The sequence below is a fragment of the Melitaea cinxia genome, chromosome 22 (genome assembly GCF_905220565.1).
Source record: "Melitaea cinxia chromosome 22, ilMelCinx1.1, whole genome shotgun sequence".
NCBI lineage: Eukaryota > Metazoa > Arthropoda > Insecta > Lepidoptera > Nymphalidae > Melitaea > Melitaea cinxia.
The window spans coordinates 8,109,421-8,133,477 of NC_059415.1; the positions used below are offsets into that span (position 1 = coordinate 8,109,421).

The 24,057-nt window shown below is 34.4% G+C and overlaps 1 protein-coding gene across 1 annotated transcript in view; it reads right to left on the reverse strand.

Moving 5' to 3' along the window:
- Positions 1-24,057, reverse strand: part of LOC123664442 (Down syndrome cell adhesion molecule-like protein Dscam2) — an 87,706-nt gene that overhangs the window by 31,000 nt on the left and 32,649 nt on the right. The window contains exons 16-24 of the mRNA XM_045598986.1: positions 21,522-21,656; positions 20,955-21,107; positions 20,186-20,315; positions 17,216-17,400; positions 15,654-15,833; positions 12,738-12,932; positions 5,424-5,624; positions 4,380-4,540; positions 2,784-2,937 (exon numbers count right to left, since the gene is read on the reverse strand). Coding sequence (XP_045454942.1) covers positions 2,784-2,937; positions 4,380-4,540; positions 5,424-5,624; positions 12,738-12,932; positions 15,654-15,833; positions 17,216-17,400; positions 20,186-20,315; positions 20,955-21,107; positions 21,522-21,656 — 1,494 coding nt within the window. The remainder of the gene's footprint in view (positions 1-2,783; positions 2,938-4,379; positions 4,541-5,423; positions 5,625-12,737; positions 12,933-15,653; positions 15,834-17,215; positions 17,401-20,185; positions 20,316-20,954; positions 21,108-21,521; positions 21,657-24,057) is intronic.

Genomic DNA, 24,057 nt, shown 5'->3' on the forward strand with positions numbered 1-24,057 from the left:
AATTAAACCCTACGTTTATACTATACATATGAAGAGGAGCTGTTTGCCCAGCAGTGGGATGTTACCAGACTGTTTATAAGATGTCACGATTACTATCAACACTTTCACTTATACGTAACTTCACAAAAACGGCTAGCGTCATCGAAATATCGAGAGTATCAAAATGACAACCAGGCTATTTCAAAATAGTTTTAAAGCTAAAACAGTCGTCATCGGTAGTTGAGCGTCGTAAATCCATTTCTTTCCGAGTTCGCTCTCGTAGCAATCTTGAGTGAAATCGCTAATTAAGCTGCGAGCGCTCATTACTTCCGAGAGCGCTTGAGGTCTTGTTTGATTCCATAATTACTTCAACGATGCTTCCGCGTTGAAACTTATTATTGTAACATTATTACTAGCGAATTGATAATGGTATGTCTTTGTTAGTATTGCAACGATTTTCTATGCATTTTTGTTGTTTATTTTTGGCACCCGGTCGTCTGTTAAAGGTGTTATGTCATGTCTAATGTTAATAAACATACAAATATTGCATCTAGAATCAAGAGACTGAAACCAAAACCATAGGAGAGGAAAGCTATTTTTTTATTATTGAAACATTAAATCCCACGTCTGTCACTTTTTAAAAAACGAACCAAATCACTATAATAAAATGGTAGGAAAGTCAAAACTGTACATTAAATATTTTTTTAAAAGAATACTTGGGATGTGATCTACAATCGATACCAAATATAGTTTTTAGAATTTTTGTCTGTTTGTCTGTATGTATGTCCGGAATAAACTCAAAACTTACTGCATGGATTAACTTCAAATTTGGCACGAATATTATTAAGAAGTCGGGTCAACATATAGGCTACGTATTATCACGCTATCAGCAGTGAACCTTTATTTCTTCAACGCATTCTGTTACAACGTGTAATCTAACGACGCATATTTTAATGTTGTTGTTATTATGTTAATAACCATGCTATAAGCTAGCTTCACACATAAAAATCACGAATTTAAGTAACTTAGGCCGATAAACATAGTTAAATGAATATAAGTAGTATCAAGGCAATTTTAAAGCAGCGCGATCTATGAGATTTCAAAAACATCATCATCAATCCCTTTTTGGATGTAAATAATTTAAATTTGATCACGTTGGCGAGGTTAATAGTTGTTTTTAATATGTAATAAGGAGTAACTTAGAATACTTTTAATTTACAAATTTATTTATTTTATAACTCTGTGAACTGAACAATAACTTTTTTGTTAAATTTCACGTGAACGAAGTCGCGGGCATAGCTAGTATTTGAACATAGTTTTAGTAGCTATTTATTGAAAATAAAATTTAAAACCTTCTTTAATCTTACTAAAGGCTTATTTAAAATTCAAAAATTCAATTCGGGGAAGCAGATGTCAGACGAAATATCTTCATGTTTCGTCAAAACAGCAAATTAAAGTTTGTGTCAGTGTATTACGAGTATAATCGTCCAACGTTCGGATATTACGTTGAAAGAGGTTTAAGTTTTACGCTGTCGGCTTTGACATGATCTAAAATTCGCTCCGTAATGACAAAAGTTTTGATGGAAATTGATGTACCACTAAAGGATTTTATCGATTAACCGAATGACAACAGTTCGATTCCTTAATCAATCTGCTGAGTTGTTTACGACGAGCAATTAATATTACGAGATGTTGTATCGATTTTTTGTTTTTGTTAAGTCATTCCTAGGCGTCTTAAGTGATGGTTCGATTTGGATGATGTTTTTGGTTTTTACTCGATTGTAACTATTTCTTTGTAATAAATGAAATACTTTTTTTTTTGTTTTGAAGTGATAACTTCTTATAGGGTGGGTAGACCGCTTCATTACGTAACGCGTAACGGCACCAGTATGTTTGGCTTCCTTTTCTCTCACGCATACGTCAGCGGTAGGCGGGTTACTCCTCTCTCACCCTTACTCACAGCGCTAGCTATATTTCGGACGGACGCTTCTTTCCTTATAGGTTCATCATTTCAGTCTATCACAGTCCACTGCTGGACATAGGCCTCCACAAGTTCGCGCCAAAAATGGTGTGAAGTAATGTTTGTTGCCCATAGTTACTACGCTGGGTAGGCGGGTTGGTGACCGCAGGGCTGGCTTTGTCGCACCGAAGACGCTGCTGCCCGTCTACGGCCTGTGTATTTCAAAGCCAGCAGTTGGATGGTTATCCCGCCGTGGTTGGCTTTTTAAGTTCCAAGATGGTAGCGGAACTGTGTTATCCCTTAGTCGTCTCTTACGACACCCACGGGAAGAGAGGGGTTGGCTATGTTCTTTAATGCCGTAGCCACACAGTGTTCCTTCATTCGCGTCCTCATAGGTTAGAAGCTTTATAATAAGTTTACGTGTTAGGTACGATTTTATTTTTGTGTTACCCACACATTAAGAAATCTAAACATTTTTGAATATCATATCAAAAATTGAGCGCTTCACCGGGGATCGAACCCGCGTCTCCGACTGATCGTGTCGGCGCTTTGGTTAATTAAGCTATGGAGTGATGTACCACCTAGATCCGTTAGATATCAATTTTTGATATGATGATTTTTATATACGGTTTAAGCGAACCGTGGCGCCGTCTATAGTGAGCTCTTTACAGCAACCCGTAACTATTCAAAGTTTTATATAACAATGAAAATCTTTGACAGGAGACATCCATAGCGGGTGCATCGTTCTATAGCTTAATTGGCTAGAGCGCCGCCACGGTCAGTCGGAGAGGCGGGTTCGATCCCCGCTGGAGCGGTCAATATTCGGTCACACGCTAGCACTCACCGCCGGCGAGCGTCTTGGTGGCGTACGTGTAGAGCGCGGCGGCGGCGCCCGCGTCGTTGCGCGCCAGCACGCGCAGCTGGTACCAGCGCGCCGGCGCCAGCGCGCCCACCGCCCACGCGCCCGCGCCCAGCCAGCCCAGCTGCCGCTCGCCGGCCTGCGGGCCATCGCGTGTATTTAACTGAGGTAGGCCACAGCAGGAGTTCCCTGCTCAAAACATGGAGCAGCCCGACTGGGATAGTACCTCGACCTTACAGAACACCACAGCTAAATAATACTGTTCTCGAGCAGTATTGTGTTCCTGTTGGTGAGCAAGGTGACCAGAACTCCTGGGAACAATTGGGAATTGGGTCGGCAACGCGCTTGCGATGCTTCTGGTGTTGCAGGCGTCTATAAGCTACGGTAATCGCTTACCATCAGGGAAGCCGTACGCTTGTTTGCCGACCTAGTGATATAAAAAAAAAAATGAAAAAAAAAATACCAAAACAATCACACACATTTTTTTGAAGTAAATCATTATAAGTGTGGAAAGAGAACGCACGAGTTCGGGAAAGGTAAAAAAAAGCACGAGTATGTAATACGCTATACGTCCCTGCAATACGCCACTTTTTGAGCAACTGTATTAAAAACAAATTTTTAATACAGTTGCTCAAAAAATCGCGTAAGTAAAAAGAAATTTACGCACGCTTGACTTGGGAAGTAAGTTGATAAATGCGTAACGGGAGCGTTACAAAAAATAAGAGATGAGGTGAACGAAGGAGATATAAGTTAGTGAAGATAGAAAGAGATAGAGTTATAGAATTATCTTTCGTATATTTTCGTATATTTCGTATTGTAGGGGCAAAAGAGAGAGATGCGAGCACATATGTTCTTGCTCTCTTTCTCATAATTTGAATTATTACTACTTATATACGAACATATAAATGAAACTAAAGATGTTTTACTTCAGTCGTGTGGTCTAAAGCACACTCGTTTTTTTATGTAACTAGATCACCAACAAGCGTACGGCTCACCTAATATTAAATTGTTGCCTTAGCCTATTGTCACACGCATACGAAAAAAAAAATTTCAAATTCAATTCAATTCTTTTTCTACGTACCCAAAATCAAGCGCACGGCCCGGCACGGATAATTGTTTGGTTTCACTAATTAATTCAAATTGATGTATCTCGTTTGGGCTTAGTTCAGTTTAATTTGAGTTCATTTTATGAATTAAGTTCCATTGATGAATGTTCTAGTAAATTTTACGGATTTAATTTAGTCAAATACTAGCTTAACTAAATTTCTACACATTGATCTTGGTATTATTTTATTCTTGATATGCACTTCAAAATTTAAAAATTTTATTATCATTTTTCAATTATGCTTTATTTTCTTCTGAGTGTTTGCAACTGTTTGACCAAGTTTTCTTCTATAGTTACAGTAACATGATAACTTTGCATTTCGTGTTTGCTTTAATATTATTTCAGAAATATAGTTTTTGATAAACATTAAAATTGTTAAGTATCTATAATGTAACAAGTGCTAGCAGACCTTAATAATTCGGTTAGTTAAAAGTTCGGATTTCTTACTGTAAAAAATAAAACCTCAAATAACTTACCGCTAAGTTATCAGCGCGATGCCAGAAGCTACTGCCAAGTAAGCGATACTCGACTTCCCATTTCGTGACGTCACACCCTCCATCGTCCCATCCACTTAGTTGTATGTATATGTGTGTCGCGTTGCTCCATAACCAGTCGGTTGTTGGGGGCGCTACCGGAGCTTTGGGAAATAATTTTATTAATGTAAGCAGAGGCTGATAATTATTTGTTTGACTTCTGTTGAAAGTCTTTTTCTGCAACGTTTTAATGGATCAATTATAGATAAATCAAAAGCCATTTTAATTGTGATTTTGATACAAAATTACGTTACAAAAGCGAATTAATTATCATGATTGTCTTTCTTTCTCACCGACGATCTACGTAAGATTGCCGGTGTAGGCTGGATGGGGATTGCGGAAGACCGGGATGTGTGGCGCGAACTTGGGGAGGCCTATGTCCAGCAGTGGACTGCGATAGGCTGAAGTGTTGATTGTCTTTCAAAGACTAAAACCTTAAGGTCTTATCATCATCTTCTGAATCTTTGGGTTTGTGTTTTTTCAGTTACCCCGTATTTTATTAAAGTGTTCAAGCTAGTCATAATAAGTTTATTAAACTTTGATAGGTGATTGTTAGACTCTTGAAGTGAATGTAACAGTGATTTAAATGTTTGACTTATATTGTTATACATTTATTGTATTATTGTTTCATTAAATAAATGAAAAATAAGTTTATTACATTTTATTTTGCTCATTAAAGAACACCCCAAAAAATTGCCTAACAGTTAATCTGTGTAAATTCTTCCTAGTTTTCTAAAGATTTCATGTCCCAATGGATAATCAATGGCCAATCATTAATATGATAATTATCACTTTGTCGGTTTTAAGTATTAGTTTATATAAATGATAAAAATCGATACTATGCTTTTTTTCTTTCATGACAGTAGAGCAAAAGAACTACTGTAGACCAAAGTAATTACTTCTAATATGCATGTGGTATATTTTACAGCCTTACATATAATAACTAATACCAAATTTAGAACAAAACTACAAATTTCTCAACCTTACCTCCGCCCAAGGTCATGACATCGATGTGCGCCGGAGCCGACGTCCCGACATTATCGGTAGCCGTCACGCGTATTGAGTATTTGGTGCCACATTTAAGGCCTGATATCGTGTGTTGCTGGACCCCCGGTATCCTGGTCTCTCTTGTGCTTGGCCAGGCTTCCTGCCATAATCCGTCCTCTTCACGCCATGTCAGATTATAGCCTATGTTGGAAATTTAATGTCTGAGTTCATAGCTTTTGACATATGTACATATAATGTATCGCGTCATTAATTTCATTATTGTCAACGTTAAATGTAATTGCGTATTTATAGAGCAGAAAAGGAGAAATAAATAAAACATATATAATATAATCTTCCTTTCTGCGTATGTCGTTCTATTGTGGTGTAGAACAAAGAACAAATTGACACGATCATTATTACATAATTATCTAAATAAGTAAGTCTGTCTATGTAAGGACTTTTGTAAATGTTCTAAAAAAGGTTAGATTTTTTTATAAAACTGCTTCTATAAGACATAACAAAAATATCTCAGAAGATCATTAAATATGTGTGTAAGAAGAAAATAAATTATCACGTGATAACTCAAAGATTAGACGGTAAAACTCAGATTTCAATAAGTCACAATCCCCAACTTGTATCGATTCACTAGACCGAGGCGAATTTCGAATGAGCAGCACTTGTACAAAATATTTCAGGATCGTCATTAAAGTTGCTTAATTAATTCAAGAATCTGTTCTTCTTTAATTACTTTCCATTATTTTAATTGAAATAACTTTTATATTAAATTCGGATTATTCTTATTTTTTTTTAATAATTATGTTTTTCTTATTTGATTTACGGCATATTTAGGAATTACTTTTTTCTGTCTCAACTTAAAAGTTAATTGATTTTTGACATTATTTATATGGATTTAAAATCAAAATGGTATCCATAGATAGAGATGAAAGATTACATATACAAGTCGTTGAACGAAAGTCTTAAATCATATGGCAGGTATAAAACGAAATTTATCACAAGGATCACGGAGTTGTTAAAAATTTGGCTGCCGCCCAATGTTACAATTTTTCCTCATACGTGTGAAGCGAATCTAAAATAAAAGTTATTCGTATTTGAAAAATGCTTTGTTTTTGATGTTTCAGTAATTTACACATTGGTTAGAAAATTATAAAGAATCTCTGAGTTTATTTGTTGTTTATAAGATATAGAAATTGTTGGTTTGAAATTAACGTAACAATTAGTGTTGCCCAAATTCAGTCTTGGTCTTGCAGTCTTGGTCTTGTTCTTGCGTTTTTGCAAGACCAAGACCAAGAACAAGACCGCGTATTTTTAGCAAGACCAAGACCAAGACTGACCGTGCAAGACTTGAGCAAGAACAAGACATATCCTGCAAGACTCTTGCGTCTTGCAGCTAGGACTTAGCGCTATTTCACTGAGTAGTTAGGTGTAACAGTTCGGTGTATAGGTAGGTACGCTTAGGAATTCTATGAGACGCAAAAAACTGTATCAAAGAATATGAAAAACTGGACCTATGCGCATTACGACTAATACCATAAACATAGCGAATAAAAAAATATCTATTAAAATCAAACTGAGTGCATGCATAGTTATGTTTTAACCATCGGCACTTTGATAATGCGGCATCAAAGGTTTTGTACTTACTTCTCAAAGAAATTTGCCGCTTTTCGGAAGTACATGGTTATGATACACGCGCCGGCGGCTTCTTTTGAAATCTAAAACAATCGTTGCCGCCACGCCGAAATCATAACATTTGACACTATTTGATTGCCGCCATAGGGCGTAGGTATACTCATGCAAAATAATTTCGAATTTTAAGAGTACCTACAGGTGTTCCAAAGAATAAATAAGTTTCAGAGTGCTTAGAATGAAAATGAATACATTATACTGATCACGCAAGTAGTATTATGATTAGGATAAAATGGTAAGGATAGGTAGTAGATGTCATATTAATTCATTCTAGTAAGTATATATTATAATATTGATTACTTATATGGTTTTAAACTAATTACTTAGGTACTATTATTGTACATTTAGTCATTATATTTCTTAAGTTTTTACAAGAAAAAATAGCAAAAAGTGTTCAAATATCACCCGTTTAATAAATATTGTAGCCACTTTTAAATATACTTGAAACGTGTAAAAAAATTCTACAAAACTAATAAAATAATATAAAAAGCGTAGGTACTTACCTACTAATAAAATAAAAAGCCTGCGATAAGAGTTTTGTATTACTTACCAGCCCGAATATCTCTGAGAGAGATGATGAGAGTAAGTATTTACTAGCTGTGCCCGCGACTTCGTCCACGAGGAATAGTAACTTTGGAGGTATAGTGACGTTCAGGACTTATTTATTTATTTTAAAACTTCTGTCATCAAACATACAAACGAACTCTTCAGCTTTATAATATTAGTATAGATGTACGCCAAAACATTCACTTATATGTAAAGAATAGTGATTGGCACTAATTCTTTACATATATTTTATTCACGCGTCGCGTCTGTACAAGTAGGTAATATTTAGTGTGTGTTTGTACGCCGCACGCGGCATTGTTTGATTTGCGGCGGCATCCTTTTCATAGAGCCGGCACGTGGCGAGGCGGCGCGGTAGAAAGCAAGGAAACGTACTATAAATAATTAAAAAAAAAAACAAAAAACCCGCCTGCGTGAAGAACAACTAATAGAAAATCAACTGAAAAAGCTGGAACAAGATAAAATTCAATATGCACACAAAGTCAGCGAAATAAATAGAAACAATATCAAACATTTTGTGCTGTACATTTAAAATATATTAATACGGTAGTCCTTCGGAACTTTATGCAACGTCGTACATAACATGCAGTCGGAGACATGCACAAAGAGAGAATGATTTGACTTATCCTTCAATTTCATGCCTCCGACTGCATATTATCTACGACGTTGCATAAAGTTTCGAAGGACTACCGTATTAATATATTTTAAATGTACAGCACAAAATGTTTGATATTGTTTCTATTTATTTCGCTGACTTTGTGTGCATATTGAATTTTATCTTGTTCCAGCTTTTTCAGTTGATTTTCTATTAGTTGTTCTTCACGCAGGCGGGTTTTTTGTTTTTTTTTTTTAATTATTATTTTATTTATGTCTTTTTAGTCAGACAAATTACGTAATCGGTTCAATTCATTACAACAGTTTACATCATGTGGTTGATTAAGTAATTTTTTTGAGTCAAGAGAACTGATAGCAAGCCCGGAGAGAGATCTCACTCTGCTCAAAGCAACGTAAGCCTGACCTTTAGCAAATAGGTGACTGCTTAAGTCAACAACTATTAGTTTTAATATAATGAAATTATTATTAAAATTATTTGTTTGTATTTGGTATTATGTATTTGTTATTGATTTTATTAATGTAATTGTAAATTGGTGTGACATTTATTAATTTTTATTTGTAATTTTAATTGTATGGTTTTTTTTTAACCATTGTTTTTTATTAGAAAGGCTACACCCCGAAGTTGATCGTCGCCTAGGAGGCGAGTTTGGCATGGCATAGGCGTGGGAAAGATCAAAGTCCACATTTTTTGAACTTTAATATTGTATTTCTTTATTAGTATTACGGTAATAATAATCATGATATACCTTTTTAAAATCCTTGTATTGTGCCCTTCAATTTGATACCCATATTGTAGTATTCGAGAAAAAAATTTTTTTTTCATTAACTACCATCGCTTTGCGCAGCCGCCATGTTTGATTTTTTTTAATGTCACCTATCTAAGAACACTTGGGCAACTAAGACAAATCTAACGATACCTCAATTATGTAAATCAGTTCAGTGGTTCTGGAAATATGAGGTAGTAAAGAATATTACATACAAATATACATACATACAAGATACGCGCGAAAAACATAACCCTTCCTTGGCAGTCGGGTAATAAAGGAATTATTTTAATTCCAGTCATTTCCAATTGAGCTGTGCTTCGAGTCTAACTTAATAATTGTTTTTACTAATTCTCGTTGTTTTCTAAAAACGTATCACGTGTACAATTTAATATGAGTGACGAAGATTCAAATTATTCTAGTCCGAGTAACGAGGGTTTGAGTCACAGATCTAAAAGACCCAAAAGCAAATTTGAGGAGTTTTTCGAAATAATTCATGCATCCCAAACTGCCTTCTGTAAATTGTGCCAACATAAAAAGATTGAAATAAAAATGAAAAACAGAAACACTTCAGGCTTAAGGAAACATCTAATATCTTTCCACAAAAAGGAATCAGAAATATTTCTTCCTGTTAAACCAAAATTAAGTGGAGATATCACAAGCTTTTTAGTAACCGCTGGAAGAAGTGGACAGGTAAGAATATTTTTTTAACAGTTAAAAGAATTTTAACTCTGCGTAGCTATTCATGCGATACTTTCAAAAACGCCATTAACTTACGTAAGTATTTTTGAGTTAGTGGTGTTTTCATCTAGGGGTGCGACATATTAAGTATGTAATTATCGTCTTAAATATTTTTTATAAACACCCATATTTTCATTTAATCGGCCAGTAACAACTAAGTACTTTATTTTGGTAAATTACAGTACAGTGCAACCTTAATATAACAAATATCAATTTAACGATTTTCTCGATTTAACAACAACAAACCTCCTCCTCTTATACGCTCAAACCTAGTATGTTTTAAATAATAACACAAGATTTATTGTTTTGTTTCAGTCGGAAAACAGCAGTGACAACATCACGACAGCTACAGTTGATTGGGTGGTGAAAAAATATCTTCCCTTCTCATTTTTCGATGACGAAGCTACACAAGTATATTTTCGATGTATTTGCCCTAATATGGTGTTTCCTAAAAGGTCTACACTTAGAAGGAAAGTCAAAGAGCGATTTGAAGAGCTCCAATTGAATCTCAAGGAACGACTTCAACAATTATCATCTAAAATGTCTTTTACCATTGATGGGTGGACGTCAATTGCTGGTAGGAGTTACTACGGGGTTACTATTCATTATATAGACAACGAATGGAAGTATCAATCTGTAGTTCTTGATTTTATACCATCACGCGGTCGACATACTGGGGAAGATATTGCAACGATTTTCCATGAATGTTTATTGGAATATGGCATAATTGATAAAATACAAGGTATCACGGTCGACAACGCAACTGCAAATACCAAATTTATGTATGAACTGGGCAAACAGCTGCCGCCACACTTTGATTCAGACAATCAACATTTCCGGTGCTTTGCTCACATTTTAAACCTTGGTGTACAAGATTTATTAAAGACCTTAGCATTACACTGTGAGTCTGACACTAACGCGCAAGATCAGCAGTACGAAGACTATGCAGACGAAACTGAGGATGAGGAAGATGAAGAATCTGCACCAAATATTGCTGACTCGCGTACATCTGTAACAAAGTTACGCAGTATTTCCAGTAAAATAAAAAGAAGTGAGATAGTAAAGAAGTTTCAGTCTGCTTGTGAAGCAGCTGGCGTGCCATCAAATCTAAATGCCATTCTTGACTGTCCAACGAGATGGAATTCCACACATGATATGATTGGATTTGGTTTAAAAGTGAGAGCGGGCATTGACATATTGTGCAGTTCTGTCACCGAATTAAATGATTTTCAAATCACAGCTAATGAATAGCAGGTACTCGAAAAATTACATAAATTTCTAATAAACTTTAAACTTTTAAGTACAAAACTTGGTGGAGACAAATATGTTACATTACCGCTAGTCATTGTATCATTCAATCTCTTGCTAGATAAAATTGAATCCATGGTAAAACAGTTAGATGAGAAACCTAATCGATCTGAAGTGGATGAAAGGCTCATTCTAGCTTTCCAAGCAGCTCGAGACAAAATGCTTAAACATTACAAGAAGAGCAACTGGATTTATTGTACTTCTTTAATTTTAGACCCAAGGCATAAGGCTCAGACTTTTCACCTGACAATGTGGGGGAAGCAACTTAAAACAGAAAGTCTGCGCAAGTTCAATGAACTTTATGAAGAATATAAAAGTCTACACTCACTGAACAAATCTCTGGAATTACCAGAAAAAGAAAATAAAGTATGTGATGAAGATGAAGAAGTAATAGACTTTGATAAACTCTATGAATGTCCCTCGACGTCATCTGGATCTTGTCTTCAAGGCTTAGTGATAGACGAGTTGGAGGAGTACCTGAGAAAACCAAGAACTGCCAGCTCGGAAGACATTTTAGATTGGTGGAGGACGCATGAGACAGAGTATCCGATTTTATCGAAAATGGCCCGTGATTTTCTCTCAATACCTGCAACTTCAGTACCTGCTGAGAGGTTATTTTCTAAAGCATCATTAGTAATTAGAAAACATAGAAATAGGTTAAGTGATGAGTCAGCCAGATGGTTACTTTGTATTAATTCTTGGTCAAAAAAATTGATATAAAGTATCATAACCTAATGATAAAGTTGTTGATTTGTGTTGTATTTTATTTTTTATTCAAATAAATGATAAATCGTAAAACTCTTTTATTAAATTTCTTATAAGTTGAGGGTTCAATCTCTTTCTAGACAGATAAGTATTGTTCTTTAAAATACAGTCAAGATATTGTAATTAATTTGTTTTTTTACATGTTTTAGCAAATGTAAGCTTATAAATCATAAATGTTTATTAAGAAACAGCTACTTCCATGGAAAACGACATATAGGTCAGTTGATTTTTCGAATTTCTTATCAAATCTTCAGTTATTTATTAATCTGCTTGATCTTTACTATGGCTATGTTAATTCAAGCTCACAATGTTCCAATTCTAATACGTTTTTCTAAGATTTAAAGTAAACTTTAATAAATAGTAATAGACTAATAGGTAATTGCAAGACTTGCAAGACTCTTGCTGCAAGACCAAGACCAAGACCAAGACTGGGAGCGCAAGACCAAGACCAAGACCAAGACCAGGTGTATTGGCGCAAGACCAAGACCAAGACTGGCTAAGTCTCGTCTTGTTCTTGCATTTGGGCAACACTAGTAACAATCATCTTCACCATATATGATTGGTTAGAACGCAACGGTCACAGCAGTGGTTTGTGGCTGTTGAGCTGGCGGTTGTGGAAAATTTTGGTCAATTTTATCTGTCTCATAGATATAAAATAATAACTATTTTTTTCTTAACACTTTTAATGTACAGACATCTGCCAAACATATTATTTTTATATGTATATAAAAATCAACTGTATTATATCAATGCAAACCAAACAAAACATCTCTCAATTGAATTACACCATCGTCGAAAAAGCAATAAATGAAACGAAAAAGGTGAAATAAATAAATATACTTTTATAACTCACTTATTCCGTAGCCCGTGGAGTCGTTCGACGTCTTGATTTCATCCCATTTCACAACAATGGAATCTTTGTAAGGCGTCGCCCTCAAAATCGGCGGATCGGGTAGCGGTAGTACTTTGACGGTATACACGACCGAGTCGGAGCCGTACAAGTTCTTCGCTAAACAGGTGTAGTTGCCGCTTAGCGACTGATCTATACCTGTTGGGTATAATATTAATATCTATAGTGATTTTTATTCAATGTCATTTCTTTATTTCATTCGATAAAATAAGATTGAGGATGAGAATCATGTATCGCATATAATTCTTAGTTATTTTTTCTTTGAGGGTATGTTAGTGATTTGTTTTCAATTGAACTTTTGGTCACGATTCGAAATTATAGATATGTAGAATATAAAAACTGTAATTTCAGAAATAAGAAATTTTTATGAGTTATTAACTGACTCGACATTTGTTATCTGGTCTTGCGAATTGTCAAACACGTGTGGTTTAAATAAACGTTACCTAATATATCATTTCATATCAACCATTTACAACGTACTTATTAGATTATTTATAAAAAAGTTGCTGAAAAAATTATTTATACAAAAAATTAATTACTGGAATTTTGCGCTACGCAAAATATTTATCAATTCATTTTTATTCATGTCGATTATTATTCAAACGAGTGTTTTCGTTCTTGAGTTCTCACTTTTAACACTATCGAAACATTATAATGACACCACTATATCACAATTGAATTTAACATCAAACTATTGAAAACAATCGTTGCTAAGTCACAAGCTCGCAACAAAATAATATACTTCTAATTAATTGCAAAACTTAAGTACCTACAATTTGAACTAAAAATTCACGCTTAACAAAATTATTATGCGAGAATTTCTATGCATCTAATATGCAAATGTTATGCTAGCTCTTCATCATTACTTCCTTACTTGCCACGAATGAGATTTAAGTACCCATATATGTTAATTACGGTCACAAACTACCGCTTATGTATTCGCTATGTTTCAACTAAATCCGTTTAGCCATTAAGACGGTATTAAACAAACATCGTAAGCTTTATAACATAAGCCGGGCTTAAAATTATATTCGTAGCTATCATTTTTATTATATGCAGTATAAGGATTAACTTATCTCTAAAAAATTATATTTTTAGTTTTTAAGAGAACAAGTAGTAAGCATTACTGTTTATTTGCGATTATTTATTGTGTTTAGGTCTAAGGAAACTTTACGACAAACGTTATGTTACAGCACGTGTATGTAGGTATGCATACATGTATGTGTGCGTATGTCAGTCAGTATGTGTAATATTAAGCTTAACAAGGAAATTCACAAACTTTAACAGTACACTTCCGTACAAAAGATAAGAACAAGGCGAAATTCTAAAACAATCAACAAATAACTTATAAGTAAAAATTAGAGAGTCTTAGATGATTGTTAAGTCGTTAACTTAAATGCTGGCGTTGCTTACAAAGGGATTATTCTTTGAAAACTTAAATCCGCAATTTGTTTGATAATAAATTGATTGAAATTAATTTAAACTTCCGTCAGCCCGTATTATAATATTCATCAATAAGTCTATTTTGAGTCAGTGAATTAATATTAGGTATACATTATGGTAATCGTTTTAAATCTGATTAAACTAGCATTAACTGCTTCGTACTAATAAATTTAAATTGCAGATGATTTGTGACCTTTTGTGATCAAGCCTACCTCAGTAAAATAAAAAAATAAAAAAATATATTAAATTATTCTCTCCGTTGAAATTCTTATCTATATTAATATTATAAAGCTGAAAAGCTTGATGTCTGATGGTACGCGGATACCGTAGTTTATGGACGTTTGCAACATCAAAAGCACTGCAAGTGCGTTGCTAAAGGTTGAGGTTCTTCCCCCGGTCGGGCTGCTTCAAATTTCGAGTAACATGTTTCCCGCTGTACCCTACGATAAAACTTATGAACCACAGTTTGGCACATCGGGTAATATCTTGCTTCAAATTCGTACCAGCCCGACTTGGGACGTACCTCGACCTGACCGAAGATCACGTCTAAATAATACGCTATCAAACAGTGTTCCTGTGATGAGCAAAGTTGCCAGAGCTCAAGGGAGGTTTGGAAATAGAGTCGGCAGAGCACTGGCAATGCTTCTGGTGTTGCAGGCGTCTTTAGGTAATTGTATCCGCTTATCATAAGGCGGACCGAACGCTTATTTGCCACATTTTGTTGTGCTTTGTATATTGTGTTTTTCTGGACCCCGCGTCACAGAAGTTAATCTTATTTGGGGCTGTTGAATTTTAGGCCCTAATATATTTCGATACCAACAATTTATACTACGCCAACTCGAATTTTCGATAAGTTGGTTTTCTTAATGCAACTTGAATAAATGTGCTTTTTTTTGTAATGATAAAAATTGTGAAATTGCAATGAATAAATTAACTATTAAAGATAACAAATTTCAAATAAGTTTCTTAGTTAATATAAAATGTATCACGTTTTTCCCTTTAATAAGCCTCTATTGTAAAGTTCACTTTTATGAGTTAGCTTAGTATAAATTGCTGGTGTCGATTTATGACCTTCTTTGCAAAAAAAGAACTCACTGTTGATGAGCAGGCTGTCGTCGTGGTTCCTCGTGAAGCGCGGGTGGTGCGTGATGATGTTGTGGTTGTGGTACCACACGGTGCGCGGCGGCAACAGTTATACTCACTGTTGATGAGCAGGCTGTCGTCGTGGTTCCTCGTGAAGCGCGGGTGGTGCGTGATGATGTTGTGGTTGTGGTACCACACGGTGCGCGGCGGCAACAGTTATACTCACTGTTGATGAGCAGGCTGTCGTCGTGGTTCCTCGTGAAGCGCGGGTGGTGCGTGATGATGTTGTGGTTGTGGTACCACACGGTGCGCGGCGGCAACAGTTATACTCACTGTTGATGAGCAGGCTGTCGTCGTGGTTCCTCGTGAAGCGCGGGTGGTGCGTGATGATGTTGTGGTTGTGGTACCACACGGTGCGCGGCGGCGGCGCGCCCACGCTGCGGCACGCCAGCAGCAGCGCGCGCCGCACCGCCGCCGTCACCGCGCCGCCCAGCGACCACACGCCCGCCACCACTGCCACACAGCACACTCTTACACGATCGATATACCAATGCTCCAATCCCGTGAAAACATGACCTATAACTGACGTCACATGTAGGTCATATAAGTATAACCTCATGTTACGTCAATTTGACATAGCATTCTCTTTTCATGATCTACTCATGAAGTCATATTAACTTCATATTGATATAAAACTAGACTTCTGTATGATATCATTACTTCTTGTGTAATATTTACATCAAGTTGCTTGTACTTCATATGTAATATTTGCATCAAGTTGTGACATCACATGTAAGTCATTGTTTTATCTGCAACTTACATACCTAGTCTATTATTCTATTAAATTTGACGTAAGTCATTTTTTATGTGATAATGACATAGCAAATTTATTGTATAATTATATACGTTGTCAGATTTCTATTTTGTTAAAAATAGTAAAATATGCAACTAATCTGTGAATTTTGTCTTTCATTATTGTCATTATATTTATGTCATGTATATTAAGATTTTGTTAAATTAATAGTATATCAATTTAATGAATTATGTAAATATTATGTAATATGGCGGCAACCTTTATAAAGTAGTCCTCATTATTACGTCATTATTATATCACATGGACATCAGTGAGGTCAGAAATTGACGTAAAAAGTGGGAAATAATTATGTTTCCGTGACACTTGTGACTTTAATCTTATGTAAGGTATGATCTAGTATTATGACATTCTAGCGGCAGTTGGACATCATAATGTTTACTGGGACTTGTAAGCAATCTAACATGATACGGCCATACATGAATATAATCATTGGCAATATCAATCATTAAAAGTGGCTCTATCAAAATATTAAGTTTCATTTCATAAAAATCTTATTACGTAACTCTTATTCATTATTTCTCCAATAAGCGTTGCAATGCACTGTGATCCTATATGATTATATAAGGATAATTAACCATAAAATATTTGTAGCGACATCTATCTCGCGACATACAGAAACTAGAGAAACTGACGTATCCTACATCGCGCTATCAAAGTTATCAGAGTGATTGAGGATATATACAAGAACCCGACAACAACCGTTGGGGCGTAGCCCACCAGACATAACATCGCGTCTGGCTGGAGGATCCTCCCTTTCGAATGGCGAACGAGGAACTCAACACCTTGTTCCTCCGCTCCCCAAACTGGTGACCCCGACGTGATTCCTCGCAACCCCAAATATTATACAATCCTTACTAAAGTTTAATAATTTTAGAATATTAAATGTAAGAACCAATAGTAACATTTAAAGTAAACCTGAATTACCTATAGCTGTTTCTAATCTGTACTTGTATAAAGAAGTGCTGGTTATAAAAAAATTATAGATAAAAAATTAAGCTAACTTTAACTGAAAAATAAAAACCTTTTTGCGACGGAGTGTTAGTAACTCGCCGACTTTCCGGCCCTTCGCCCACAGCGGTACTTGCGGTCACCCACACGTCGTACTGGCGCCCTTCGTAAAGCCCTTTCAACTCTAAACTCTGCGTTTGTTCGTACGGTTCAATATCTGCTTCCACATCTACGCGGTGTATTTGAGGGCCATCGTTACTAAGGAAAGAACAAATATTATGTAGCTTTTGAGAAACAAGTCAATTATTTAATTATTTTTGTCACAGAATTCAGACAGATTTTAGAATAATAGTGATGTTTATTATATACCTATTATAAGCATCTTCAACACAAATATAACTTAATCGTTATCATGCCTAAAATATAGCAAATTTTTTGACGATATATTAATAACATAATTGCTGAAAGTGTCTCGGAGAGTACACCAGATAGCGATTGTTACTCATAATTGGGAATATATCTATATCTATATATCTACATGGGGAAAGAAGCCTCTGCCTAGCAGTGGGATATTACTGGCTGAAGCGAAAGGTGACTTGCACTTTTTGTCATTTCATAGCCAGTATAAGTTTTCATCTTATTAATTTAATTAATTAAAACAATGTTATAAATGAAAATTTAGATACAAATATAAGTATAATATTAAACTGTATAGTCTTATAAGAGCTATTGAGAACTAAGAACAACAATGGTGAATATTTACAATCAACATTGAGTCCACCTTTTGTAAACACTTGCGTGATTATTAATTAATTACAGAAGCCTGGATAGAATGTAATTTGGCTGTAAATTGACAATATATCCATTATACAAATAAAAAGGTTGACGCTAAAAGAAAAGAAAGGCAAAGAAAACATCTTAAACTCGGGGCTGAAATAAAATCGGACGCGTGTTCGCACGTGCGGAAGGAATGTGATTCCCATACCGACGTTTTATGAAGCGGAATATTAACCATCGCGATGTAACTTTATGAAATGTACTTAGTATATTGAGTTCTAGTCAAGCAGCATAACTAAAACTTTAACGCTGGCGGTCGCGGTTAGATTCGCGATTGGCGTATGTAATTGTATTCAGACAATTATTTCAAATACCAAAAAATTTCAATCTCTATTCAGTTTTTACTGAGGTAGGGCACAGCAGGAATTTCCTGCTCAAAATATGGAGCAGCCCGACTAGGGTAGTATCTCGACCTTACAGAAGATCACAGCTAAATAATACTGTTTTCAAGCAGTATTGTGTTCCTGTTGGTGAGTTAGGTGACCAGAGCTCCTGGGGGTATTGGGGATTGGGTCGGCAACGCGCTTGCGATGCTTCTGGTGTTGCAGGCGTCTATAAGCTACGGTAATCGCTTACCATCAGGTGAGCCGTACGCTTGTTTGCCGACCTAGTGACAAAAGTTATATTTATGACAATAGTTCTGGTGTATTACTAAAACTATTCGAAAACGGGATATTTACCATCTTTTTTATTTTCATTTTGCGGAGCTCGAAGTTTCGACATTAACTGCGAATGTCTTGTTCACGACACTGAAATTTACGGGTAGATTTTGACGGCTTTAGCAATGGCCATTCCGGACTACCTCCTTTCTAAATATCCCGTTTTGGAATAGTTTTAGTAATAGAAGTAACCATGTTAATCTAAAAATTCTGGTGTATTGTTTTAAAAGTGACACCGCCACCGCGAATTTAACGCCAACTGGGAGCAAATACTTATGCTCGTACAAAATAAATGGAGCAAATTTTTGTGTTTGAGAGTATATAAATAGTTTTTGTAGGTCTAGATGTTTCATAGATGATGGTGATTTCCCTACCTCGCTAGGAGAAAACGCCAATATAGTCCAATCCATTAGTGGGTAAAAACATTGGCCGATAAATCGCAGTGCAGCATAAGATGGAGGTTGCCCGCCCCCTAAGTTTAGTATTAATGTCCAAAATAATCTTGATACAGTGTAAAGTGGATTTTAATAATAATTTAAATAATGAAGCTTATTTAAAACAAATTATACATTCTGGAACCATCTTTCCTTGAATGTAAATGTACCGAAAATTTTAAATAAAACGTTAATGAAGAAACTTGGCCGACGAAATTAGACGCACTTAAATAAAATTTACATAAATGAAACCCTTCTCATTTTAATCATTAAGTACTTATACTTGAATACAGACTTTAATTATCACTGAAGTATCAGACGTGCTTTGTCTATCGGAAAAAAGATGTGAAGATTCGGAAAAAAGATATGGCTAGACTACGGAGTTTGTTGCCGATTTTCCTCAGCAGTTTAGTTTAATTTTATTTATAATTATTAATTTATTATAAATTATTAATAATATATTTATTATAAACAAATTTAATTTGAATTTGTAAAATGCTGGTTTTGAAATACACAGGAAGAAGACGGGCAGCAGCGTCTTTGACAAAGCCGGCCCTGCGGTCACCAACCCGCCTGCCCAGCGTGGTGACATTTTTGGCGCGAACTTGTGGAGGCCTATGTCCAGCAGTGGACTGCAATAGGCTCTAGTGTGTATATTAAAATCAATACTAATTTATAATGATTCCTACTAAATCACAATTGTGGTAAATTTTTAATACGTTTCTATACAAGCAGACTAACTAGATAAATATGGAGCTTTAGCTACGATAAAATCTTTCAATTGTATTAAAATATAAAATTAAACAAATATTGTACAGTTGAATATTTTACATTTTACTAATCAAATCTCTTTAGTATCTCGGTTTAGCTAAAAATTAAGAAAACAAAAACAAAAACAAAAAAACTAGAAGACCAATTGCGAACAAATTTTAATACATTCTAATTATTAAAACAGCTGATATTTCATAGTTAATACTTTTACGATCCATCAACCGGCAGTGGAGCAGCGTGTTAGATTAAGTTCCGATCCTACATGGGGAAAGAGTCCCACGCTCAGCAGTGGGATGTTGCAGGCTCAAGCGAAATACCTTTAAGGACATTTTAATGACTCACCTCGCAGTTGGTTTACAGTAGACAGTGTAGTGCAGTAACCTTCCATTCGGTTGCTTCGGTCTCTTCCAGCTAACAAGAAGAGACGTGGCCGACTGCGTCAGTAATTTTATCTCAGCTGGTGCATCCGGTACTATTAAAAGAAAATATTATTAATATAAATAAAATACATATTAAAACTATTAAGCATTTAGAAATAAAATATTTTAGACATGAATATTGTAAAATTACGGTTGTACCTAACACTAACTCAGTTTGATACTTGAAAAGTAATGTTATGATTTATTTTATAAGTTTCGTATATAGTAGATGCGTTTAGTATCTGTAATTTTTAGAAAGCGAATTTAAGCGAGCATTCTCCCTGGGTATCAAACTTCTATTCATAGACAAAGAAATTTTAGTGACCACATAACATTATTTCAATGACACTAGGTAGGTATGTTGTAAGACTGTAATTTTCAGTTAAAACAAAAAAAAATAAGGTTTGTACTGATTAAATAGTCACACTAATCTAACAACAAGAGTATGAAAACATAGTTACGGGCTAAGTGCTTAAGAAAATAATTTCTATATTTACTTATAAACTTAACCTATATACATTTATATATTCAGTAAAATATACATCAACCAAATTCAATAGAACCACAAACTAATTATATCAAAACAATTAAATCCAACAACATAATAGAACTCTAGAATAAACACAAATTAACAAACAATAAAATCAACTATGCAAGAACAATAGAGTCAATAACAATAGCTTCGAACTTACCGTCTTGGAGCGTTGAACAAACAATGGGAAAGGAATATGGTCCGATACCATAGTTTGAGAAGCCAGCCACTTTGACTGTGTAGTTAGTGTATTTTGTTAGTCCTTGGAGCCGGATTTCGGTTACAAGAGACGTCGCGTTTTGCCAGTGACGACCTGGAATGATTGATTATGTTTAACGAGGATTGACGGATTGCGATCAGCTGTTTGAAGTCGATTTTGGGAGTTTCTTGTGGATTACATTGTCAAACGAAACAAAATTATAATATTTTAGTAAGATTTGTGTGAGACTTGTTTATACGTGTGTATATATGTGATGTTACATTTTATATGTGTATTTACGTGTATGTGTTTATCATTCTTGATTTTAAATTAAGCGATTGGGAACTAAAAAAATATTGTATTTAATATTTAATATAAGAGTTGGTTTTATTACAATTTTATTTGAATCGAAGAGTAAAAGCATAAAATTTTTATTTTATATTGAATCAAATATACCAACAACTAAATCAAATGAAACTTCTTTTAATAGGATATTCGTATTCTAATGACATCAAATAACATTGTTACCTTGAGCAGCGTACAGCACAGAGTAGCCAATCAACGCGCCGGCTTGTTTGTAAGGCGGTATCGGTTGCCAACTGATACGTAAAGCTGTAGACGTTACTCCACCGCATTCCACTGACGTCGGACCTTCTTCTGGGGCTAAAAATAACCTGGTTTTGCTATATTTTGTACACATGTCTAATAATAAAAAAATTGAAGATACTTATACAAAATTGTCTCAAGATCTTTCGATCTAAGTATTTATCACATTTTGCGTATGAACGCTTGGTCATCGAGGATGGGCCTAACTAAAAATCTTTAAGCTACTAAATTAATTTAAAATATATCTCTAAATGTTAGCAAATTACAAAAAAAAAAAAAAAAAAAAATGAAAAAAGAGAAACCGCGCCGGTTGTCTAGCCTATACAAATATAAATCCAAGCGTTCCTTCCAACGCATTAATCTCTAGGATTATCCAACGATTCAACGAATACACCATTTAGTACTGTTTACTAAAGCGTATTTTGATATTTTTAGCTCTTGTGTGTTCAAAAAATATTCATACTTCATAAAGAATTCTTTTTTTAAAAGCATTTGACAATTTTCTGATTTAGCTCAGTGAGAGAAATAAACGAAACATCTATATCCTTTATCAATATGCTAGTCCAAATGTACCTATATAATTAAAAACACTTATTTTACACATTTATTTATTTATAGACACACCGACAGCATTACAAACATTACAATATATATATATATATATATATATATATATATACTCCACAATATTAAGATAGTAGGCATGCCAATTACAGGTACATCACTCTTAATTCATTAAATTTGATCTTTATACAATCACCAATGGGAAAAAAATTACAAAAAAAACTAAGGTGAGTTCACGTTACATACTCTCGTACAGCATGTAATATAGGGAAAAATTCGGAAATATAATCTAAAATAAAAACTATAACATCAAACTTAACAAGTATGCAGGTTATACAGAGGGTAATGAACAGAAATGTGCAGTAAGTTTTTATCGAATGCTGGAGACTGAATCATTAAAAATATCTATATCTGATATTGACGCACATTACCTTATACTCAATAATTTTCCTTATTCGTGTAATCTCATGTAAATAAAGTACATTTTAATCAACTTCAAAAAAGTTGGAGGCTTTAAATTTATTGTATTTTCATATTGATAACTCATAAATTTCTAGTGGCTGTACCGAATTTAATGAATTTTTTTTTAATCAAAAGCTAGTGCTTATCATAATGTCCACTACATTCTACGTCATAGGTTACGTTTGACATGTAATATCATATGCAACACAGTCGCTTAGTAAAAAAATATTGTTCCAAATTGCACAAAATTATTGTACATTTATTTTTATTACGTTGATTGTGTTTTCCTTAAATCGCAATAAAGTGCACGTACCTAATTACAATTTGGGTTTTGTTAATATTGAGAACTAATTATCCAACAAAAGTGCGAAACTGACGAGAGGGTTAATTTTCCCTACAGAATTTTAAATGAAACGCCACCCGATGATATTCTTGGCACGATTTTCTGTAATTACTTGTACTGTAATTAATTAAAATATATTTTTGTTGGAATATTTATAATTAAAGTTTTTGTCATTATTAATGATAATAATGCTTTAAATTTGTTTTTATTGCATTGAAATTTGTATGCACAATAACATATAATGGAAAAAAATGATATTTTTTTTAACTAACAAAGTATAACATTCTTAATTATAACAGTACGGGAAAATTTGGAACAAATAGATACAGAAATTTTTTCTAAAGAAACATCAGGTTTGTTTTTCTTAAAATTTCTTATACATGATTTTTGAGGTTATAAATTCAGTATCAGTCAATATTTAAAAAAAAATGACTACATTCGAGCAAGTTAAAATTACTTTAAATACCCTAATCTCGTCATATATCAAATTAAAAATAATACTTTTAAATTATATAATCTGTTTATGGCGGAAATTATATTCCATAAATCATCACGCTATGACGCATAAGCACAAAACCGTAACCATAAAAGCAGGTGAAATCGCGCGATGTAGCAGTTGTTTATAAAATAAACGGCGCATTAATCACTTTTTATTATATACGGAGATTAGAGCCTTTACTCTCTGTGATAATTAAAACCATTGCGCTTGTAACACCTTTATCTGAATTAAATTTTTTTCATGCCTGTTTTATTTAAAACATTGCCACAGACTTCCTAGTTCTTTCTAGTGATGTTCTAGATATTATGTTACGATGTGGCAACTATTACTGTGTAATATGTACAGTCGTCAGTAATATCTACCGACCACTCTGCATTGTCGAATTATCGAACACATCGACATTATAGATTTGTAATTTAGAAGGAACTAAGGTATACATTTTTTTACCTATTAAATATGTTCAGAATGCAGAGACGATCAATCTTGATCTAGTCTTAGGTAACGTTGAAACACGATAATATTTCAGTAAAAAATTATACTGTTTTTGTAGCCTTCTTTAAAATAATTTCGGACGGAAAAACTTAATAATG